The sequence below is a fragment of the Clupea harengus genome, chromosome 7 (genome assembly GCF_900700415.2).
Source record: "Clupea harengus chromosome 7, Ch_v2.0.2, whole genome shotgun sequence".
Taxonomy (NCBI): domain Eukaryota; kingdom Metazoa; phylum Chordata; class Actinopteri; order Clupeiformes; family Clupeidae; genus Clupea; species Clupea harengus.
Window position 1 is genome coordinate 6,141,209 of NC_045158.1, and position 20,689 is coordinate 6,161,897.

General features: G+C 45.8%; 1 protein-coding gene across 2 annotated transcripts in view; it reads left to right on the plus strand.

The window, feature by feature from the left end:
• The first annotated feature begins 1,020 nt into the window (after positions 1-1,020).
• Positions 1,021-20,689, plus strand: part of si:dkey-215k6.1 (transmembrane protein 132C) — a 163,373-nt gene continuing 143,704 nt past the window's right edge. For both annotated transcript variants that reach the window (XM_012815851.3, XM_031570300.2), the window contains exon 1: positions 1,021-1,900. In XM_012815851.3, coding sequence (XP_012671305.2) covers positions 1,810-1,900 — 91 coding nt within the window. In that variant the 5' untranslated portion in view covers positions 1,021-1,809. The remainder of the gene's footprint in view (positions 1,901-20,689) is intronic.

Here is a 20,689-nt window from a genome sequence, read left to right on the forward strand (position 1 = left end):
CTGGAGTGAGTTACCAAACCTTAGTTTCACATACACCAGTACTGTCTTTCTGTGTCTGAATAACATTTTTAGTGGTTACCTGCTGTATGAAGGTGTAAATAATAATAACATTTCGTGCTAATACAGCATTATCTAGGAGAATTAATATGATGGAATTGAACAATTACTTTTGTTCAGTTGTTCACCTGACCACATATAATTAGCAGAAGCATATAATTAGCAGGGCAGATGATTGTTGATCAGATACTCTGCACATATTTCAAATCGTAGTTTTCTACTGAAATGTCTAGAAATCGCTTCAAAATTGCTAAATATTGAGATATAGTTTCAGAAAGCCTGAAATCACTATCGCAGAGGCAACAGTGAAATCAGTTAAATGTATACTGTACATCAAATCATCTAATAGATAGGCCTATTTAGCATTTGCGTTATTCTGAATCTTAGCTATGGATCAAAATCGTTTTGCTTTTAAATGCTTTGACTGAGTCAAGGAAAACACATGTTGGCATGCAGTAACTTAAATCAATGGCGTCCAAGACTGATAGCCTACGCTTTATGGAATGTGAACGTCAGGCTCCGGCGATGCGCGGACTACACACTAGGGCACGCTATTACTCCTTTGGATGAGAGTCAGATGTTCTGTGGCCAAGATCGAATGGTTAGACTATTAAATACCATATTGTAATATTCTGACGGGCTGATTGTTTAAAAAAAGGATCGAATGACGTATTTGTATGCTTACACGTCGTTCACTATGGCAAAATGTGATTCTTGTTCGCACTAACCTTCCTTCAGACTGTTTTCATTGGATTGATGTAAACTGGGTTATTTGTTTTCATACATTTTTCAAAGTATTCGGAAGTATAAAAGGTCGGGAGAATATTAAAGAGTTTATCAATACATACAGATATCATAATTATATAAAATATGATATCTGCCTGAAATCCTGCAACGCATGCATACCTGGACAATTTGCATGTATGTGGAGAGAAATAATAAGGTAAGAATATCAACAAAGTTTTACAGGTTTAACTGTATCCTCCCTCTAAGCTCTTGTTTCTCACTGTTTTCTACTTCATGCTTGTTTGAGGATATTTTACTTCAGTGTGATTGGCTGAGCTGCTACTTTCATTCTTTATTCACCTGTTCGGTCGCAACCAAACCATTGGCTTTCAAACACGTCGGTTACATCTCCTGGCTGCCCCGCCTCCTATTCCTTGTAGGACCACAAGCCCGAAAGCTTGGCCCCTTCGGCTCCATGCAAGTAGCCTACGAAGTTCTGTCGTAGAGATCCCCATCATGAAATCAGGCATCTAAACGGAACTGAGCTTGCGAAAGGTGATGGGAGAATTCCACATGGGGTTTGTGACAACGACTGACTTTCTCATGATTTGCACAGAGAGGGATGGATTGAGACAACGTGTATCTTTAAAAGCCGGGTATTGAGTGGGCTTGAGCGGATCACCCCCGATGTTGTGCAGAACTTTAGCCAAAAAGGGAAAATCGGAGGAAATATTCTGGGATGCAGGGAACCGACGACTAGTCGGGCTGTCGCTCTCTAATCTACTGTTTTTTTCCATATGAGTTGGGATGTAGGGAGGTCAAGACGGAGTTCGTCATTATTTTTGTGGATAACGATTGTTTGGGAGAAGTAAACAATTCCTCATCTAATCTGCTGAACAGTAAAGGAGTTTAGAGGATTGGCACTTCAAGCCGACATTTCATTATTTGGAGGACTTGCTCGAAAATAGTTCGCATTCTAATTAAGAATAGAACGCTAAGACGCGCCCGTTGGACAGTTTCCTGAAAATGCCAAAGATGAACAGAGAGCGAGATGCCAAAGGGGACGGACGGCTTTGTCAGATTTTAAAATGGGCTCTCCTGACGTCTCTTTACAGAGGTAAGGGAAGATGTAAAACTTGTTGCCAAGTATAACTGTGTTTCTCATGTAGACGCCAACATATTGCAGTCATATGGAAACTTAAGTTAACATGCACGTTAAAGTAACGGCTGCGCTGGCTTGTCAGTATTTCAACAGATGTAATGTTTGGAAGGCATGTATTAATCGGCCGAATGGAAGGACTGAAAAGACACTTTTCGCAGTTCTTTTCGACAACACAGGCTACTCTTATACAGATTTGAATCGGCACGCAACATTGGTGGTGTATTTTACATCATAATCTTAAACTGGCCCTAATTTTGGTTTTAAAACGACGTAGTTCTAGCTTCAAGGGTTACTTGGGTCTTCACATTACATTTAATTTGCCAGCAGCAGAACTCATTAGGTTTATTTTCAGAGGAAGACGGACGATTACGCAGGCTACTCTAACACAAGGTGTTTGGGTGATATATTGATTTTTAAGTGAAATTGAGGAATTGGTGGTCACTCTCCTTCTCTTTATCACTTGATGTTTCAACATTTCCCTCTCTTTCTTTCTCCTGCCATGTAGTGTATGTTATCTATAATCTATAATAATGTCAAGTCCAGTCGGAATGGCTGGTTTAAACCATGTATGACAGACGGGGTCAGTTAATAATGAGAACCTTTTTCGTTTCTAGGCAATAACTCGTAGAGACGGTTTGCGACCTAATTATTTCCACGTATTCTCAGAGGCTGCTTTTAGCAGTTTCATACCAACTTTAATGCAGTCACGTCGTTTAGATGATGCAACCTTTGACATCCGAATGTCTAAACTAGGCAAGGTATCTAAAGTCAGTTCAACTATTTCTAATGGTGCTCATCGACGTCACCTACTGACATAATGTGAATAAAACATCTAGAGCACGTTTATTAAAACGCCGATTACCAGACACAATTTACATACATGTGTTGCGTTACTTGAAAATAGTACAAAGCCATTCATATGTTAACCAAGCGAGTCTCCGATGTCAAGCCGCGAAGCAATGCTTGTCCCCTTCGTCGCTTTTTGTGGTTACGCGCGGACTAGGGAATTTCTCTGAAGCCTTTGGTACAATGTCTTCACGGGCAATACTGTACAGAGAAGTGCTTTGACGCCAAAACTCTCTTGAGACAGTAAGATGATGTAAGACATTAAAATGGTGGATTGCTTATTATACGGCGGTGACTGTGTGGAACTCGTCCCATAGTGAAAAGCGAGACTGGCGCACTGGCATATCGTGGGAAGATGATTGGAATTAAATCTGATAGGAACATACTAACTCCCTTATTCACGTGTAATCATGTAACGCTATTTAAAGCTTTTGTGGAATTCATTATCAATTCAAGATGCAGGAGGTCGATTATAACATTCTGATAAGCGAACCTTTTCACTGCAGGGACGCTGGATATAGCGTAACTGAAGAGTTTCTTATTGTTCAAAAAAGCACTTCAACGCATTAAATGAGTTTGGAATGCGTTAAAATAAAACCGGATTTTTCTGAAATCATATGCAAACACTCTCAACTGTCTGTAGTGAGTTTTGGTTTACCACAAAGACAAATCCATATTATATCTTACATGAGAGATGACAATAAGATCAATGCACTGGTGAATGAAGCGCAAGCTGTATTTGAAAACACTGATCCACCCATTTCATCAATTCACATATTTCGGTGACTCGCTTTTTGGCAGCCCTCTAAAGCTTGTGAGTTAATTTGACAATTTAAGGAATCACACTTTCAATTAAACAGACCAAAATAAAAATATATATATTTTACACACTAGACTTTATACACCAGAATTGTGCAAAGGATTAGAGCTTTCGTTTTCGAGATTGACATGAAAATGTAATGGTGGTGTGACAGTCAGTGTCCTTTTGTCATTTTGCTCTGATGGGCTGAAGACCGTGACTAGGGATGTGTTGTTAAGGGATAGCGGACACACTGCTGACAAGTGCAGTGTCAGAGCATGGCATGCTAAGGACAGAGCAGGAGAGAGCAAGGAGTCTGAGAGCTAAAGTGCAGTAATTCATTGTAGACATCAAGTGTGTCATGTGGAGTGTTTTTGTACAGAGGTGCAGCTTTATTTTCTCTGGGCAAAAACCCCCCGCTGCCTATCATGTCCTGTGAATTGCTCAGAGTTACTGTTGCACACACACACAAACACACACATATACCCCACAAATGTATTGTATGTATGTATTATGTGTTGTGAAGAGGTTAAGGGGAAACTAAAGACACCTAACACAGCGTAAGTGACCTGGGAAGAATCCTAATTCATACGTACCACCAAAAGGTTTTTGGAGCATCACAAGATGCTCATACACGTAGGTTGTTTGTGGCACATGAACTAGCAAACACTACAGCTTTCAGAAGTGGGTTCTCCAAGACTATGATTCACATGTGATATGTAATGATATTGATTGTGTCTGCTGGTGTGGGGTGTTTGGGATGTTGTCTTGGTGCCTGAGCATGTAGTGGCTTGTGTGGTGCTTAACTGTGTGCTGTAGCTTGTGTGTGTGTGTGGTTGCTGCAGAGATGATGAGTGGGGATGCTGCCATGCTGTGGCCTGCAGCAGCAAGGAGAGAGAGGTGTGATTAAGACTGTCAGACCATCGGACTGTCAGCCTAACACAGACACAAACAAACACACCAACACACACACACACACACACACTCACAATTGATATGGGCCGCGTCTGTGACTTAGAGAGGGACCCATATGTCTGAGGGCTTGCGGACACGGAGGACATATTTAGCTCTCAAGAGGCTACATACTTCCCCTGCCCTTTGTGCTTCGGTGTGTGTCAACAGATGAACCCCACTGCTCAGTGTCTCGCGTCTGGAGCATTTAAAAATGTACACTAGATTATTTGACTAACCCGGAGATGTTAATAAATCAGTATAATCTCTTTTTTTGTCTTGAAATTTCACTAATGCCACAAACATGAAAGAGTGAATGATTTGGGTGGGACAAAACTGACACGAGCAAAATCCTTCTGTTTGTCTCTGCTCAACTGTGCATGCATTCTTTTTTGTTGCTTTTTTTGTGTGCTTTTTTTTCCTGGGGAGTGTTGTGTGTGTGTGTGTGTGTTAAGAGACGGAGGGAGAACGATAGAAAGAGAGAGAGAGAGAGAAAGAGAGAGAGAGAGAGAGAGAGGACTGTTTAGTAATGTAACATTAAGTCGGTAGTAATCAAGAGCTTATTTCCCATCAGATTAGTGTCCATAGAAAAGGAGAGGGAAATGAAAGATCATTATCGCCTGTGTTCTAATTGAGATAAAGCCCTATGTTGTTATTTTCCCCTCCTCTGCTCCCACTCTTTTTATATATCCCCTGGCAGTGACTAACACAAAATCTGAAGGAAAATCAATCTTTCTGAATCTCTTTAAGGAATAGACATTTCAGTGTTTTTGTGGTATGCTGTCTAGCACATGTGCTGTTCCGGGCTTGATAAGCTCATTCTTGTTGTTTATCCTGCTCGTGCATGCACACTATTATAAACAGATCACAAACCATAAGCACTGAAGATTTAAGTACCACTAACCCTGTATTATGATGTGTTAGTTATAATATATTAATGGAAAGCCACTGCCTTTCCTTTGAGATTTCTATTATAGATGAAATGCTACTTTCTCAAGTACAGCCGTGCCGATGGCAGTTTGCTAACCAGTTTACAGTTACTGAGTGAATAAGTAATTAAATGGTCAGTAGGTGTAATCCATTCATACCTGGAACATGAATATGTCAGATTCACCTGTCATGACGGATCAGGAAGGAATCTTGTCCTTTGATTTCAACGCTGAATGAGACATGTGAAAGAGCTAGACAGGTTTGAAAAGAAAGACAATAAAGGACTGGGAGACCCTTTTAGTGGGGTTTTCTTGCTAATATTTAGACTAGAATCCCCCCTACACAAATGATTTGGAAAGTATGTAATTTCTATTTTGATATTTTATTAATGCCTTGGGTTGTAACTGTATTTATGATATAATATGCATCCTTGTGAGACACATAAGACTTGTGAAAGCTAAGCTAGTCAGTGAGAAATGCATTTGTTGGCTTCCCACTGACACTTTTGTGGAAGCTGAACTGCTTTTCGGTGCAATACAAACAATACTTGAGCTCCTTGAACTCAATTCCGCACCAAAACGGTAACTGTTAAGTGGTGAGAAATCTGGTTGTACTGTGAAAGAACATCAACAACATCTAATCACCTCACAGTTTGACTTCTCTTCCAGGACCTCAGCTCTTGGATAATGCCAGAGTAACATTTGTTATTTGAAATAGTGCATAACTTGTCTGAAATGGGCCAATAAGTTTGTGATTAGCATCAGAAGTAGGTAGTTACAGCATTATTGTAATGAGATAAACCGTACACAATTAATACTTGAAAACTGGTTTTAATCCAAGGACTGTATTTTGAGGATGGTAATCGACACATACAGTCCTGATGGAATGTTTTAGCCTAGGTGAATCATCTAGACTAGAGCTTCAGAAGTGAAAGAGAAGTGTGTAAATTGTCAAAAGCTGGCTTTACTAACTGGTGGTTGGCACATTGTTCCTGGGTACAAGGCGGTGGCAGTAGATTGTGATCATGTCACCATCCTCAAAAGATGCCCATACATTTCTTAGCTTTCTTCCTAAAAGAAATGTACCTTTGAGGTTTTTAATTACATATAAAATTAGGGCTATGTTTTAGAGCTACTTTGGAAATGGCTACGTGCAGTATTCCAGAACGGACAGAGTTTCTTGTCATCAGTTTTCATTGGCATATTCACTTTTGATGACATTATCAGGAAATACAATCAACTCAAGAACAAACTAATTGCGCGAAGCTGGCTCCCGGTTGGGCTCCACAAAAGCCAGGCTTCTGAATGCTAAACGCAGCGTCTGGGAGATGGGGAAGGGTACAAAGAAACCTTTAAATAACAAAAGTGAGTCACGCATGCAGCCTTTTGGTTGAACAATTACAAAGTGAGCTTTACATGCTTGAGAGGTTCTGCCTCACCACTTAATGGCATTTGTTGAAGCCTGCAAGAACACATGGTGGTTCAACTTAGCAGTGCATCATGTGCGGAAGACGGCGAACCTACTCTAGGCCCCGAGAGAGGACGAGTGTGTGCTGGAGGATGTGTGAGAGAGAGAGAGGTGAGGAAGAGAAGGATGAAGGAGGTTGTGGTGAGAAAGGAGAAAAAAGTGTGAAGAAGTGCTGTCTGATTTCACCCGTCTGACCTTTATTGTACGCTTGCTCTAGAGATTGTGAATTCCCTCCGTTGTTTTGCTGTCCCAGAGGTGAGTGGGCTCTATGTAAGCACATACCTACAACCCCATGTGCAGTTTGTGCACTCATTACGAAATGTTGCTGTTGCCTGTGTTGTACTCTATTATAAGGTGTATAATTGTGATATTGGAAATTGATACATTCATTTTGAATGTAGGTTATGTACTTACACTGGGGAATGGAACAGATGCTTTTTTGGTGCGGTCGTCATCTACATTCATTTGACTGGATAGATGCACCATGTTGGCCTTTGTTGCTCCCTGATTGATTATGAGCTCCTACCCCAGGTGCATCAACGTGAATCTGATTGCTGTTGCCAGAGCTGAAAGGACACAGGTGCATGCCAGTCCACATGGGCATATTTCAGTCTCTCATGAGAGGATTTGTGCTTCTGAGGTGCCCATTCATTTTGTTTGTGGTGTCCAAAATTAAATATTTGTTTACTCAAATAATGGTCATCAATTCCCACTTATCTTGCCTTTCCTCCATAAATACAAAAGGAACAGATCTGTGTTGCAGATGAGCATTATTTCGCTTGGCTAGCACAGCAGCATCTGCTGGGTTTTAAAGGAACTTCTGTTAGTTCTCCAAAATGTTGAACATTTGCTGTTCTGTCAGAATTTGTACCCAATTTGACTGAGCTGATTTGAAGGGCAGTTGCTCGTTAAAAGAAAAATCATTAATTCCTCCACTTGTAAGTGACTCCTGTTTGTGCAGTGGAAGCAATTAGTGCCCATAACGAGGGTTAAGAGTTGCTTTGGGGGCGCCACTCAGTGGAACAATAATTAGAGGCGAATCGCCCTCATTATGCAAATGAGAGGGGAAAGTGTAATTCTGCATATCTTTACCTGAACTTGGTCGTGTTGATTAGTTCCCTGGGAGACGGGAAACAAACGTGGGGCGGTGGAATGGAATGAGGAAGGGTGGAGGAGACTGGACGGTGTTAGAGGTGGAGAGGCCTGCTAATGTGAACGTGAATGTGAAATGTGAATTTGTCGCCTTTACTAGAAGTGAATTTCCAGGCATAAGTAGAGTATGGTCAGGTGGACGTTTGTGACCACTAAAGACTTTAACCGTCTATGCAGTGTGCGTGGCTTTTTATATATGTCACTTCAGGAGTGCTCAGAGGAGAGGATGTCAGATATCACTAAAAAAAGAGTGTTTTAAAAAACAATGTTTGTCCTTAGCGTTTTCAAAAAGATTTGAGATACATTTATTTGTCAACAGAAACCTAGAAAAGGCTTTGGCTGCTGATGTTTCTGAACAGATTATTTCCTCCTCGTAGAAACAGAACAAATTGTCTGACAACCATGATGCGTCTGACAATCCAAAATAGATTTTCTATTCATTGCCACTGAGGACGTGGCGGAGGCCTTGGAGGACGGAGCTCAGCCTGAAGCTTCATGGAGAATGAAAGGGGATTGGATAAAGTTTGGGCCGTGCCGTCAAAAAGCTCCTGTCCACACAACAACATAAAGCCTGCATTTTTAAAAAGTCTCGCTCTGGAACATGTTTTTAAAAATATGCGTTTTCAGGCCCTGAAAACACCGTTGTCGTGTGAACACAAGACCAAAATGCAACCAAACTTCTCCGTTTTCGCCCGAAACTCCATGTGGACGTCCCCTTTCGTGGAATCAACTTAACCCTTATTCTGTCATCTGTGTGGATATTTACAAACGTCCGATTCTGTGTAAATGTGTTTGTGTGAGCGTGAGTGTGTTAAAGGCTGTGACCTCTTGAGGTGAGAGAGGGAGAGAGGAGGATAATCACAGGTGTGTGTAGCTGTGAGGCAGCCGTGGGGCCTGGCGTGGGGAGGAGGGCGGCGCTCAGCGGGATCCTCCGTGGCAGGTCTCTGGCAACGCTCCCAGGGGCTGATCTGATGACCTCTACGCCAGCCACGGCGGGGGTGGAGGTGGTGGTGGTGGTGGGGGGGGTTGTTTGGTGATGGATGGAGCTGGGCGGGGCAGCAGGCTCGTTACTGGCTGCGCTCACAGGGTGATTACTCCTGGACGTGGCGCCCATCCCGCCAAGCCTTGGCACCTTCAGACATCTGCAGCTGAGTGCAGTCCTCCTCCGCCCCCGCCCCCGCCCTCCACCTTCTCCACCTCTCCAACCCAACCCTCCATTCTCAAACCTGGCCCGTCTCTCTCTGAACTTACAGCCCACTGCTCTCTTTCTGTGACTCTGGAACTCTCGATGACCTTGTGCTTGACTACCACCGGCGGGGGCAGTGGCGCTGGGTGGAGCAGCTCAAGGAGAGAGGGGGCAAGGAGGAGGAGGAGGAGGAGGAAGAGGAGAGATTTTGGCTGCAGATCACTCACTCAGCTGGCTTTGGCTCGTTTTCTGACAGCTTTTAATGGTGCCACGCCACACGCCGGAATACGCTGGAATACATCACATTTAATATAGCCAACGTTTGCTCAGGCTTTGCCAGCGAAACGCATCCGTTTCAGTTTTACCGCATCAGCCAGTGTTCGCCTGGTGGCAGCTGTGGGAGATTTCAGACAGATCAGATTTTCGGGGTCATTTCTTTAGTTTAACTTCCTCGTGACCTGAGCCAAAGTGTATGGACTATGCCCTGTGTGAGGTCACGTCCTTGAGTCTGAGTGAACCTATGGCAGCTAACACTTGTCATGACACATGCCCCCCCACACACTCCCCCGAGTCCCCACCAGCCTAATGAGATTCCACCCATAACCGACCCCCCCCCCTCCCCCTTGCTGCCATGTTGATGCACAGTTGACATTTGCTGCCTCAGTTTGTCATATGTGTGGAGCCTCAGCCCTTGACATTTCACTGTGCAGTAATGTTATTTCAATGGGTGGAGGGGCCATCACTGGGGCAGGATTGTGTGTGTGTGTGTGTGTGTTTGTGTGTGTGTGTGTGTGTGTGTGTGTCTGAGTGTGTGTGTGTATGTATGTCTGTGTCTGTGTGTGTGTGCGTGTATGTATGTCTGTGTGACATAGTATGTGTGTGTGTGTTTGGGGAGGATGCTTGTGTATGTGTGTGTGTGTTTGGTGAGGATGCTTGTGTATGTATGTGTGTGTGTGTTTGGGGGGATGCTTGTGTATGTATGTGTGTGTGTGTTTGGGGGGGATGCTTGTGTATGTATGTGTGTGTGTGTTTGTGCCCACATATGGACGTGTGTGAATGATTGTGAACACTCACACACACATGTGTCTGTTTTGGTCTGTTTGTGTTTTCACCATCATTTGCACGTATGTGTCTGTCTGAAGGTGTGTGTGTGTGTGAGTGTGTGTGTGTGTGTGTGTGTGTGAGTGTGTGTGGGTGGGGTGTGCTTGGCCACTCTCTGTCTCCGCCACCTCGCCCTCTTCTGAGGGACCACGGCTGTCACTCATCCGTCTCCACTCCACTCTTCCCCTGCCTGGAGGGTGGAGAGATAGCAGCAGCCTGCTTCCCCCAGATAAGTCCACCTTTCAACGTGCTACCTTTCCTTTTTTCACCCTTCCTCCCCTTCCCTCCTCCCCTCACCTCTGCTGTGGTAGAGTGCTGCTGGTTCAGAAAGAGGATGAGTGTAATCTCCTTGGTAAACTTTAAGAAGCCTCCTACAATCTCTGTCGGTCAAATACTTTTTAATGGACTGCTTCTGTACTACTTTTTTTTGTGAGGTTTAAATGTTGCATAGTTTGCATTCATGTGCCTGGGTGGGCTTATGTGGAAGAACTGTTATATGTTCAGGGCATATGTGTTTGTGTACAGGTAAACAAAAAGAAAACGCCTGAAACATATATATATCTTAATTACAGTTGACTTACAGATAATGTAAATATTAGCTTTAGTACAGTTATCCCGTTGGCTGTTGTTGCGTAGCAAAACTAGGCTCATCAGACAGAATTCCTCTCTCAACCCAGCTGGAGGCTGAGATCAAGAGCCCTGTTTTTTTCTGTGTATGTGCATATGTGTGAGTGTGTGTGTGTGTGTGTGTGTGTGTATGTGAGTGTGTTTTGGTTGCTCTCGTTCCCTCTCTGTAGTGACACCTTTCACTGTGTGTCAAGATCATAAGGCGAATGCCAAGTGGCGAGGAGCATCTTAGTGCTTTAAATGTTCCTTCTCTTCCTCTCTGTCTCGTCTTCTTGCCCTCTTCCTCTGCTCCTCTCTTCCCTCTCTTGCTCTTTCTCTCTCCTGCTCTCTCTCTCTCTCTGCCTCTCTCTCTCTGCCTCTCTCTCTCTCTCTCTCTCTCTCTGCCTCTCTCTCTCTCTCTCTCTCTCTCTCTGCCTTTCTCTCTCTGCCTCTCTCTCTCTCTCTCTCTCTCTCTGCCTCTCTCTGTTTCTCTTCCACTCTGCGCTGCTCTCCCAGCTGGCTGTTTAAATGCTGTTTACCCATTTGATTTTCCTCTGAGAGGTAATTAAGGCTGTGGCACAGAGAGCGAAGTGATGATTTTATTACTACTCTCCCAAACTAGCAGTCAACACACTCTCTCTCTCTCTCTCTCTCTCTCTCTCTCTCTCTCCCCCTCTCTCTCTCATCCTCCTTTCTCTCTCTCTCTCTCTCTTGCGCTTTCTCTTTCTATCTCTGTTATCCTCCTTTCATTTTTGCTTTCCTTTTATTTTCGCTTATCACAGGTCTGCCCTCTCTCTCTCTCTCTCTCTCTTTCTCTCTCTCTCTCTCTCACTCTCTCTCTCCACCTCTCTTCCCCCTACTGCTGCTAGTGTCTGAGAGACCTCTATATCCCTGCTGACCCAGGCACTGACCTGCAAATGGTGTGTGGGTGGACGGAGCTAAATAGGGGAATCAATCTGCAGGTCCTGGTGTGTTGGAGGATCTCTCTCGATTAAAGAGTCCCCACCAGCCGCCAACAGCATGCAGCTTCATGTGGTTAAGCAGGAAAGACAGAGAGAGAGAGAGAGAGAGAGATCTGCTGAAGACCACTATACACCTATTTCTCTCTTCTTTCTTTTTAGCTTTGTCCCTCTTTTCTTCTCTCCTGGTGTCACCTGCTGTGTCTCTCTTTTCATCTGCTGTCTTCCTTCTGTCTGTAGTGAGCCTCACCACTTCACTTCTCCCTCTGTGTGTGTTGACTGCTCCATCAGCTTTTTGTCCCTTTGTTACCCCCCCAGCCCCCCCAGCCCCCCCCCCCACACACACACACACACACACCCCGCCCCCCTGTGCCGCCCCAAGGACAACACAGCCACAAATCTGCAGAAAGATTCTTTCCTGCTGCAAGCCGTGCAGCATTCAGACGCACACACACACACAGACGCAGACACACACACACACACACACATGCTCCCATGCACACATACGCATACACACACACACACACACACACACACACACACACACACATGCTCCTATGCACACACACACACACACACACACACACACACACACACACACACACACACACACACACACACACACACACACACCACTCAAATGACAAAAATAAACATCATGATGGCCTGATTATGCAAACATGCAAACAATGACAAAAAAAAACAACAACACTCCTGGGGAGAAAAGGAAGGCCCCCTATCCCTGATTCCTCCACTGAAGTGGAGACAGCTGAGGCAGGAGACACTTCCTCGTCCGTCTCTCCGCCCCGAACGCTGCCGCCATAGTTGATGTCCCCGCCCTCCTGCTGCTCCTCCTGTTCAGTTGGTGGCGCCTCACTCAACACCATGGGAGTGTCGGAGCGGCGCAGTGTGATTAACACACACCTCCCTCCGCGCGCGGCAACAGGGACCCGCGAGTGACACTCCCGCGAGGCGGGGGGGGGGGGTGTGTAGTTCGGGGGGTGCGTTGCGGCGGCTTGGCGGGAACAGCTGCGCGGTGTTGCATTGTGGTAATGCATCAGGAGGGGCCATCGCAGGAAGCTGATTCGTCAGCTGTCAGAGAGTGCCTAATTGCTGGCTAAGAGATGGAGCCTCCCGGCTGATTTATTTATCACTCGGCGTTAGGCCGACAGCTCTGGCTAGGTCTCTGGCTGCTGGCTGACAGTTTGCGAAAGAGAAGGAGAGAAAGAGATGGGGGAAAAAAAACAACAACAAAGTGCCAAGGACAGCATCTCCTCCACACAAGAAAACAAAGGGAAGTGTTCAGTGATGGTAGGGTGGGGCACACACACACACACACACACAGTGGAGTCCTCCGGGAATGAGGCAGGCTCGCGGTCGGGGGCTCTATTTTCTGGGGACCAGGTTGACCTCTGGGTGTTTGCATTCCTCTATGTGTCTGCATATTTTTGCATGCTTTGTTGGAACGGACATGCAGAGAGGCTTCGGTGTTGTGCTTTCGTTTGCCTTTAGAGTTCAAGTCCAGTAATTCTGCTGCCGAATCATCATTGTGTTTTACTGTAAGCAGTAAGCAAATTGTTGTGTGTAATTATAGGATTGAGCACATTAACATGGTAGAAATGTGTGTGTGTGTGTGTGTGTGTGTGTGTGTGTGTGTGTGTGTGTGTGTGTCTGTGTGTGTGTGTGTGTGTGTGTGTGTGTGTGTGTGTGATCCTACAGTATGCATCACTGTGTCTGTGCCAGCCTGTGTGATACTCAGATGATTCCATAACTGTGTAATTGCCAAAAATAGAGTTGTCCCCCAGTAGATAATCATGGGGATTACACCACACTCCAACCACACACGCACACACACACACACACTCACTCATACACACACACACACTCATGCACACTCACACACACACACGCACACTCACACTCACACTCATACATACACACACACACTCATGCACACACACACACACACACAGACACTCACACTCACACACACACACACACACACACACACACACACACACTCACACTATGGAGGCCCACGGCAGCAGAGATGGCCTGGTCTCTACTGGCTTAGCCTTGCTGTGTGTCAGTGTGATGGTGGAGGGGCCCACTTACTCCCACACCCACTGAAGAAGGAGTCTATTTCCTGTGTGGATAACTCTTAGCTCTTTGTGCAGGTGTATGCCTCAGAAGCTTTTTCAGTATATATATATATATATATATATATATGTGTGTGTGTGTGTGTGTGTGTGTGTGTGTGTGTTGGTTAATATGCCCCCCCTCTTGTGTGTTTCCTCCTTTGATCTCTGGCAATCGTCTTTTACTGAGCTGACTTTCATTACACTCTTCCTCTCTCACGTTCTCTCTCTCTCCCTCTCTCTCTCTCCCTCACTCTTCCTCTCTCTCTCTCTCTCTCTCTCTCTCTCTCTCTCTCTCTCTCTCTCATTTGCTGTCGCTGGCGTTCTCGCTCCTCTCCTCCATCTCCAGCTCTTTGCACCTGACCTCTTAATTCAGCCGTGGGCTCTGTGTCTTTCATTTGCCTCCATGCAAATCTGTGAACCAGGGAGAGGGATAATCTGTGCTGGCAGCCGGCCTGCTTGCTTGCCTGCCTGCCTGCCTGCCTGCCTGCCGACACTGAGGAGGGAGAGAAAAGGCTCTTCTTTCATCCTCTCCTCTTTTCCTTTCCCCCTCTTTCTCTCTCTCTCTCTCTATATTCTATCTCTTTTTCTTTTTCTCTCTCCTTCTCTCTCCCTTCTCCCTACTATCTCTCTCTCTCTCTCTCTCTCTCTCTCTCTCTCTCGCTCTCTCTAGACTCTCCTTATTTCTCTTTCTCTCTGTCCCTGTTCTGTTTTTGTCTGTTTCTCTCTCTGTGTGTTTTACTCTCAGATTGCAATTCCAGTTCAAATGCAGCTTTATTGGCGTGGCCATAACATTCTGCAGTACTGCCAAAGCATAGGGGTTGAGGGGGTACACCGGATATACTGCATACATCCGAAGGGAAAGGGAAGAGGTAAATAAATAGAGAAATAAATAAATAAAAACAATCATCAAGGAAGCAGCTCTGTGGATGTCTTCTTTCCTCTTTCTATACTCTCTCTTCCTTTTTCTCATTCCCTGTGCTCTTTTTCTCTCTCTCTCTATCTCTCTGCTCATTCTCTTCAGGCTGCTGGCTCTCTCCATCTTAAGGGTATTTTTATCCAGCGTGGATAAGATGCGCGATGTGCTACAGAGGAGGCCCTTCCTCTCTGCTGTGGGTTGATATTTGTCATTGTGAATGAGAGGACGCTAATCAGATTCCAAGTGCTAGCAGACTGCTTAAGCGAAGGGGCCCGATAACAGTGAAGAAAGAGAGGGAGCGACCGATGGATGGAGGGAATTCTCCCTCCCTCTCTCTCTCTCTCCTTTCCCTGCTCCTTCTATCTATCTTTCTTTCTCTTTCTTTCTTTCTCTCTCTCTCTCGAACCCTTCAGTGCGTTTCCACAAGAGTTTGCTGGGTCTTTCTTATACGTGAAAAAGCAGACCATGGGAGGATTCAGGCGTCACCTTTTCTCTGTAGGGTTTTTGCGAGAAAAACAGCTCAGTTTAAGTTTGAAATTTGCATCTGATTTTTTTTTATCTCTCTTGCTGTTATGACAGCAGGGTTTTTAAAAAAGCAGTTGGTGCCTACGCCACTGCAAATCAGCAGTGGAAATGTCACCAACTCTCACAGAGATGTGGAGATGCAGGAGAACATTGCAAATGAGGGATAAAATGGACACCAACGACGTTGTTGATAATTTCGGAATTTTTTTTTCCCTCTTACTCAAATCCACCTGTGTTTGCTTTTCTTTGGAGGATTTTGTTAGGTGTGTGTGGTTGTTATGACAAAGCAGAGGAGACTGCTGGTCCTTCTGTCGTGCTGCCCCACCATGCTGTCACAATCATCACTATTAAACTAAATAAATAAATGTGATGCACCCCCCCCAGTGGAAAGAGAGTCTGCAGGGAGGCTCAGCTCCACCCCCACCCCCACCAGCTCTCCCCTGGTGTACTTTGAGTAACTTTTTCGGAAAGTCAGTGAAAGTGAGCGAGGGGGGGTGTGTGGAGGCAGCGAGACAGGTGGCGAGGGAGGGGGGGGGGGGGGGTTGGGCCAGGCAGGACAGGGCATTGATTGAGGGAGAGAGGGGACTGAGAGAGAAGATGAAGAGAGATATGGAGTGAGGCAGAATGAGGGAGAGAGAGAGAGAGAGAGAGAGAATGAGAGAGAGGAGAGAGAGAGAAGGAGAGAGAGAGAGAGAGAGAGAGAGAGCGTATGGCTGTTTAGAATGATGATGGTTCAGGGATTTCCCCACGGGGCTTAGAGGTGACCGGTGTGTGGCAGAGCGCTGTGGGACTCGGCGGAGGAGCATATGTACAGAGGATTAGATGCAGACTGTCACACAGCGTGGCAAGGTAAAGTGGACGCGTGTGTGTGTGTCTGTGTGTGTGTGTCTGTGTGTGTGTCTGTGTGTCTGTGTGTGTGTGTGTGTCTGTGTGTGTGTGTGTGTGTGTGTCTCTGTGTGTGTCTGTGTGTGTGTGTGTCTGTGTGTGTTTGTGTGCATAACCCATGGACATACACACATTGAATAAAAGCATGCCTTGTTAGACTGTGTGTACAATTGTATCACAGACTCACAGGCCCTCCCAACACACACACACACACACACACACACACACACACACACACACACACACACACATATATATACACACACACTGTCACACACACACACACAGGTGTGCTTTGTGATGCCATGCAATGGTCTGTGAGTGAGTATATTTGCCTATGTATACATATCAGTGTTTGTCAAAGATGCTGATAAGAGTGTATAAGTGAGTGAGTCGCAGTGAGTCATCTCACCTAGAAACCTCCTATCATCTCCCCCCCTCTCTCTTTCTCCCTCTCTCTCTCTCTCTAAATATATATATATATATATATATGCACATGTGTGTTTGTGTGTGTGCACGTGCCCTGTCAAATACTGTGATGAGAATCTAAAACACAGTGAGTGATCCACCATATCTCGTTGGCCAGCTTTCAGACGCAGCTACCTGGTGCGTGAGCTATTTTTATGGAACAGAGGCGGCACAGGACGGGGGGCTCCTGAGCTGGCAGCATCCTCTGCAGTCTCCGAGGAGCGGCGCAGCAGAGGGAGGGCTCACTCCTCTGATTCCCGCTGCCAAGCAACATGACGAGCCCCACATCCTCTTGTGTGTCAGAACTGGGTGCATACGGTGCCGTGCAGTGGTACCCACAGCCACACAGGTGTACAGACACGGACTCACACAGACAGACAAAACAAACAGACAAACAAACAAACAAACAAGCACACACACACTGAGGGGCACACGGGTTCACACACGTGCATACATTCACCCAAACACACTCTTTCTCTCTCTCACACACACTCTCTCTCTCCCTTTCTCTATCTCTCTGTCTCACACACACCACACAGGTTCTCTCTCTCTCTCATGCACACACACACACACACACACACACACACACACACACGCACACACACATAACCCGTGAGATTTTTATGGATTTTTGTAAGTGGTTCTGGTTCACTGGCTGCACCAAAATCGTTGGCGGGGCATGTGAGATGCTGAGCTCGCAAATCCCACACGGAACAGCGCTTCTCCGGGCACCTTGGAAACAGGAGAGGGTGAGAACACTAAAGCCCCGGGATTTACCTCGGTTCTTTCTCTGATATCTCACCTGTCTCGGGAAGTTTCCGTCCGCACAGAAAAACAGCCTGAAAAACAGGAGGTCTGTAATGAGCAAGAGCTGGAGTCATCATACTTGCTGAGTGTTTGCGAAAGTTTGAAAATTGCAGGAATACTTCCTAGACCAGGGATCATTTTCTGATGGGAAACTTTGATGATGGCTATCCAAACATCCCCTATACTGAGTTTTTCTTTCTGAAATATCAGATGGAAAATCAGGTGGAATTGATAAGTATGGAGAACATGGAGAAAGGAAACAGAAAACGGAACACAACACCAGTGGGTGGAGACCCAACTGGTCTGAATGGATGGCTTCGGTTCAAAATAGTAATGAGTAATTGCTGATCAATTAGTTGGGGAGAGAGTGGATGGCAAAAAAGAAACTCCAACTCTAATTTCTTTTTAATCTTCTACCAAAGCATCTCCTGTGATCAGCTTGTAACTTCAGTGGTGGTGGTGGTGTGTGTGTGTGGGGGGGGGGGGGGGGGGGGGGGGGGGGGGGGGTGTAGTGTAGTGTGGTGGTGGGGGTCAGGCTCACCAGTCGAAGCAGATTGTCTCATCCACTCTGAAATTCGTAGACTGTGGAGAGGGAATGTCCAGAGGATAAGTGAAATTACATTCATTATCAGGCCCTAGAACTCCTCCACTCCACTCGGATGAGATGGCAAGTGTGTATCTGTGTGCGTGTGTGTGTGTGTGTGTGTGAGAGAGAGAGAGGCCAGATGGCCCACGGGAGGACCAGTGGAATAGGTTGAAATTGCGTTGTGTAGTGTGTCCAGGCCTCTGCAATGAAACTTCAGATAAAGCAGAAGACTTGACCCCTCCTTCCCCCCCCCCCCCCCCCCCCCCCCCCCCAAACGTCATCCCAGCCCGGCCTAGCTCTGAGGGACGACGGGTGCGACTGGAGAGGGATACAAATTCAAAAAACTCAGTTCAGTCATGTGATACCTGTGTGGGAATTCTACAAGGGGGAAAAAAAGCTCTCACTCAATTATTAATTTGGGCCAAAAACAAGATGAAGCTCATCTTTAGGATTTGCAGCAAAGCTGTGGAAAAATCAATGAGAAGAAATATTTCTTTTCCAGCGGATTGAGATAAAGACCAAATCAGTGTATATATGTGTGTGGGGTGGCTTTAAGCAAAGAGTACAGCTGGTTTAAGACCAAGTCATGAAGCCACACAGCTATGGTCTTCATTACACTGATCTTAGTGTGGCTTTTTGGTGCTTTAGTCTGGTGAGGCTAGCCACCTCCGCCATTCGTGCCTCTCTAGGTTGGCTAAGCCAGAGTCCCTTTGATGCCGGTTATGGCAGTCTGGCCTGTCATTTTCCAGAGGCTTCTCTTGTCAGTCATGGCATCTCATCCTTACGCTGAATGCTGTGAGCAGTGTTCATGGAACACACAAGGGTCCCGCAGTGAGCGAAGAATATTAACTGAGATGCTCATGCTTGTTGTGTGTGTTCGTGTGTGTGTGTGTGTTTGTGTGTGTGTGTGTGTTTGTGTGTGTGTGTCTATGTGTTTGCAGGGGCCTGAGCGCTAAGCCATGTTCCGCGACTGCAGGCCCCGATCGCGATCTGAATGGAAGTCACTTCGTGTTTCACACCTCGCAGCTCAGAATGAGCATGACTCGAAGATGCAGCGCCGTCGGAGAAGCAGTGTTGAGCGTGGAGAGAAGGAGAGAGAGAGAGACAAAGAGAGAGGGAGTTAGAGAGAAAGAAGGATAGAGAGAGAGAGAGAGAGAGAGAGAGAGTGAGAGTAAGAGAGAGGATAGAGACAGAGAGAAAGCGAGAGAGAGATGCAAAATGCAAGATGTGCCTTGAGCATGCTCGGGAGTAGAGCCGAGCAGAACGGTTTGTTTTGGAGATTTGGAGCGTAACCACCTCACCGGGGGTCCCTGCAGTGTTTCAACAAGGACCCCTCCTTCTCCTCCTCGTCCTCCTTCTCTCCCCCAACCCCTCCCACCTCCTTCCTGTACCCCCCCCCCCCCCCCACCCTTCATCTTCCTACTTCCCTCACTGCCAGAAGAGGTAGGCGAGGCAAATTAATTCCAAGTCTGAATGGCTTTGTGCGTCTGCAGACTCCTCCAGGAATTTGTGGGAGAGTGTGTCTGCAAGCGAGAAAACGAGCAACAGACCGAGCAAGCAAGTGAGTGTTGTTGTCCCTCCATCCCACCCCCCCACCCCCTGTGAGGTTTTGTTTGCCATTACCTGTGCTGGGAGCACTGCGGGGAAGATCTTAAAAGCAGATGATCCAAGTACAGAGAGCGCCCTTATAGCAGTTGTCTTTGCCATCGCCTCTTGGAGAGAGCTAGCACAGAGCTAGCACAGAGGTGGGCAGAAGATACGCTGTCATGTAGCATGAATTTCAAAAATACCGGGTAGAGAGCCATGGTGCATCTTTTTACATATTGTGCATGCTGAGGCAGAGGTTTGATCATTTTGGATCTCTCAAACGTTAAATAGTCCCTTATTCAGACATATTCACATTATAATTGCCATATTACCTACAGGTTGTTTAGACACTTGATGTGTAGTTTCTACAGAGGTAAGGGTTGGTGTTAACCAAGCCTGCTTTAACAGGTCACAGTGACATACAACACCGAAATATAAAATATAATAATAAATATTAATATTATTATTATATTTATTCTAGATTGTTTAAAATATTAGGGTACCTTAACACAAGACTGCTTAACACAAGACCGCGCCCTGTCTGTATGATTACAGTTATACAGACAACCATTTGGCACCGCAGTCTAGTGACTATGGCATGCGTATCGTTAAAGAACATGGAGGCCTCACATGGCCTAACATGGTGTCAGTGTAAAATGACCGGGTTCAGGATCTACAGAATGTGGGGTGTGGAAGTGATTGCAGTTTAGTCCGGCAAAGTAAACTTGACGTGCCTACTTTAGAGAGGGGCAGAACGGAGAACGGGAGACAGTGTAGGTGACGGCAGAGTGGAAGATTCCCACTAATCAAACGGTAGAACGCAGGACAGAGA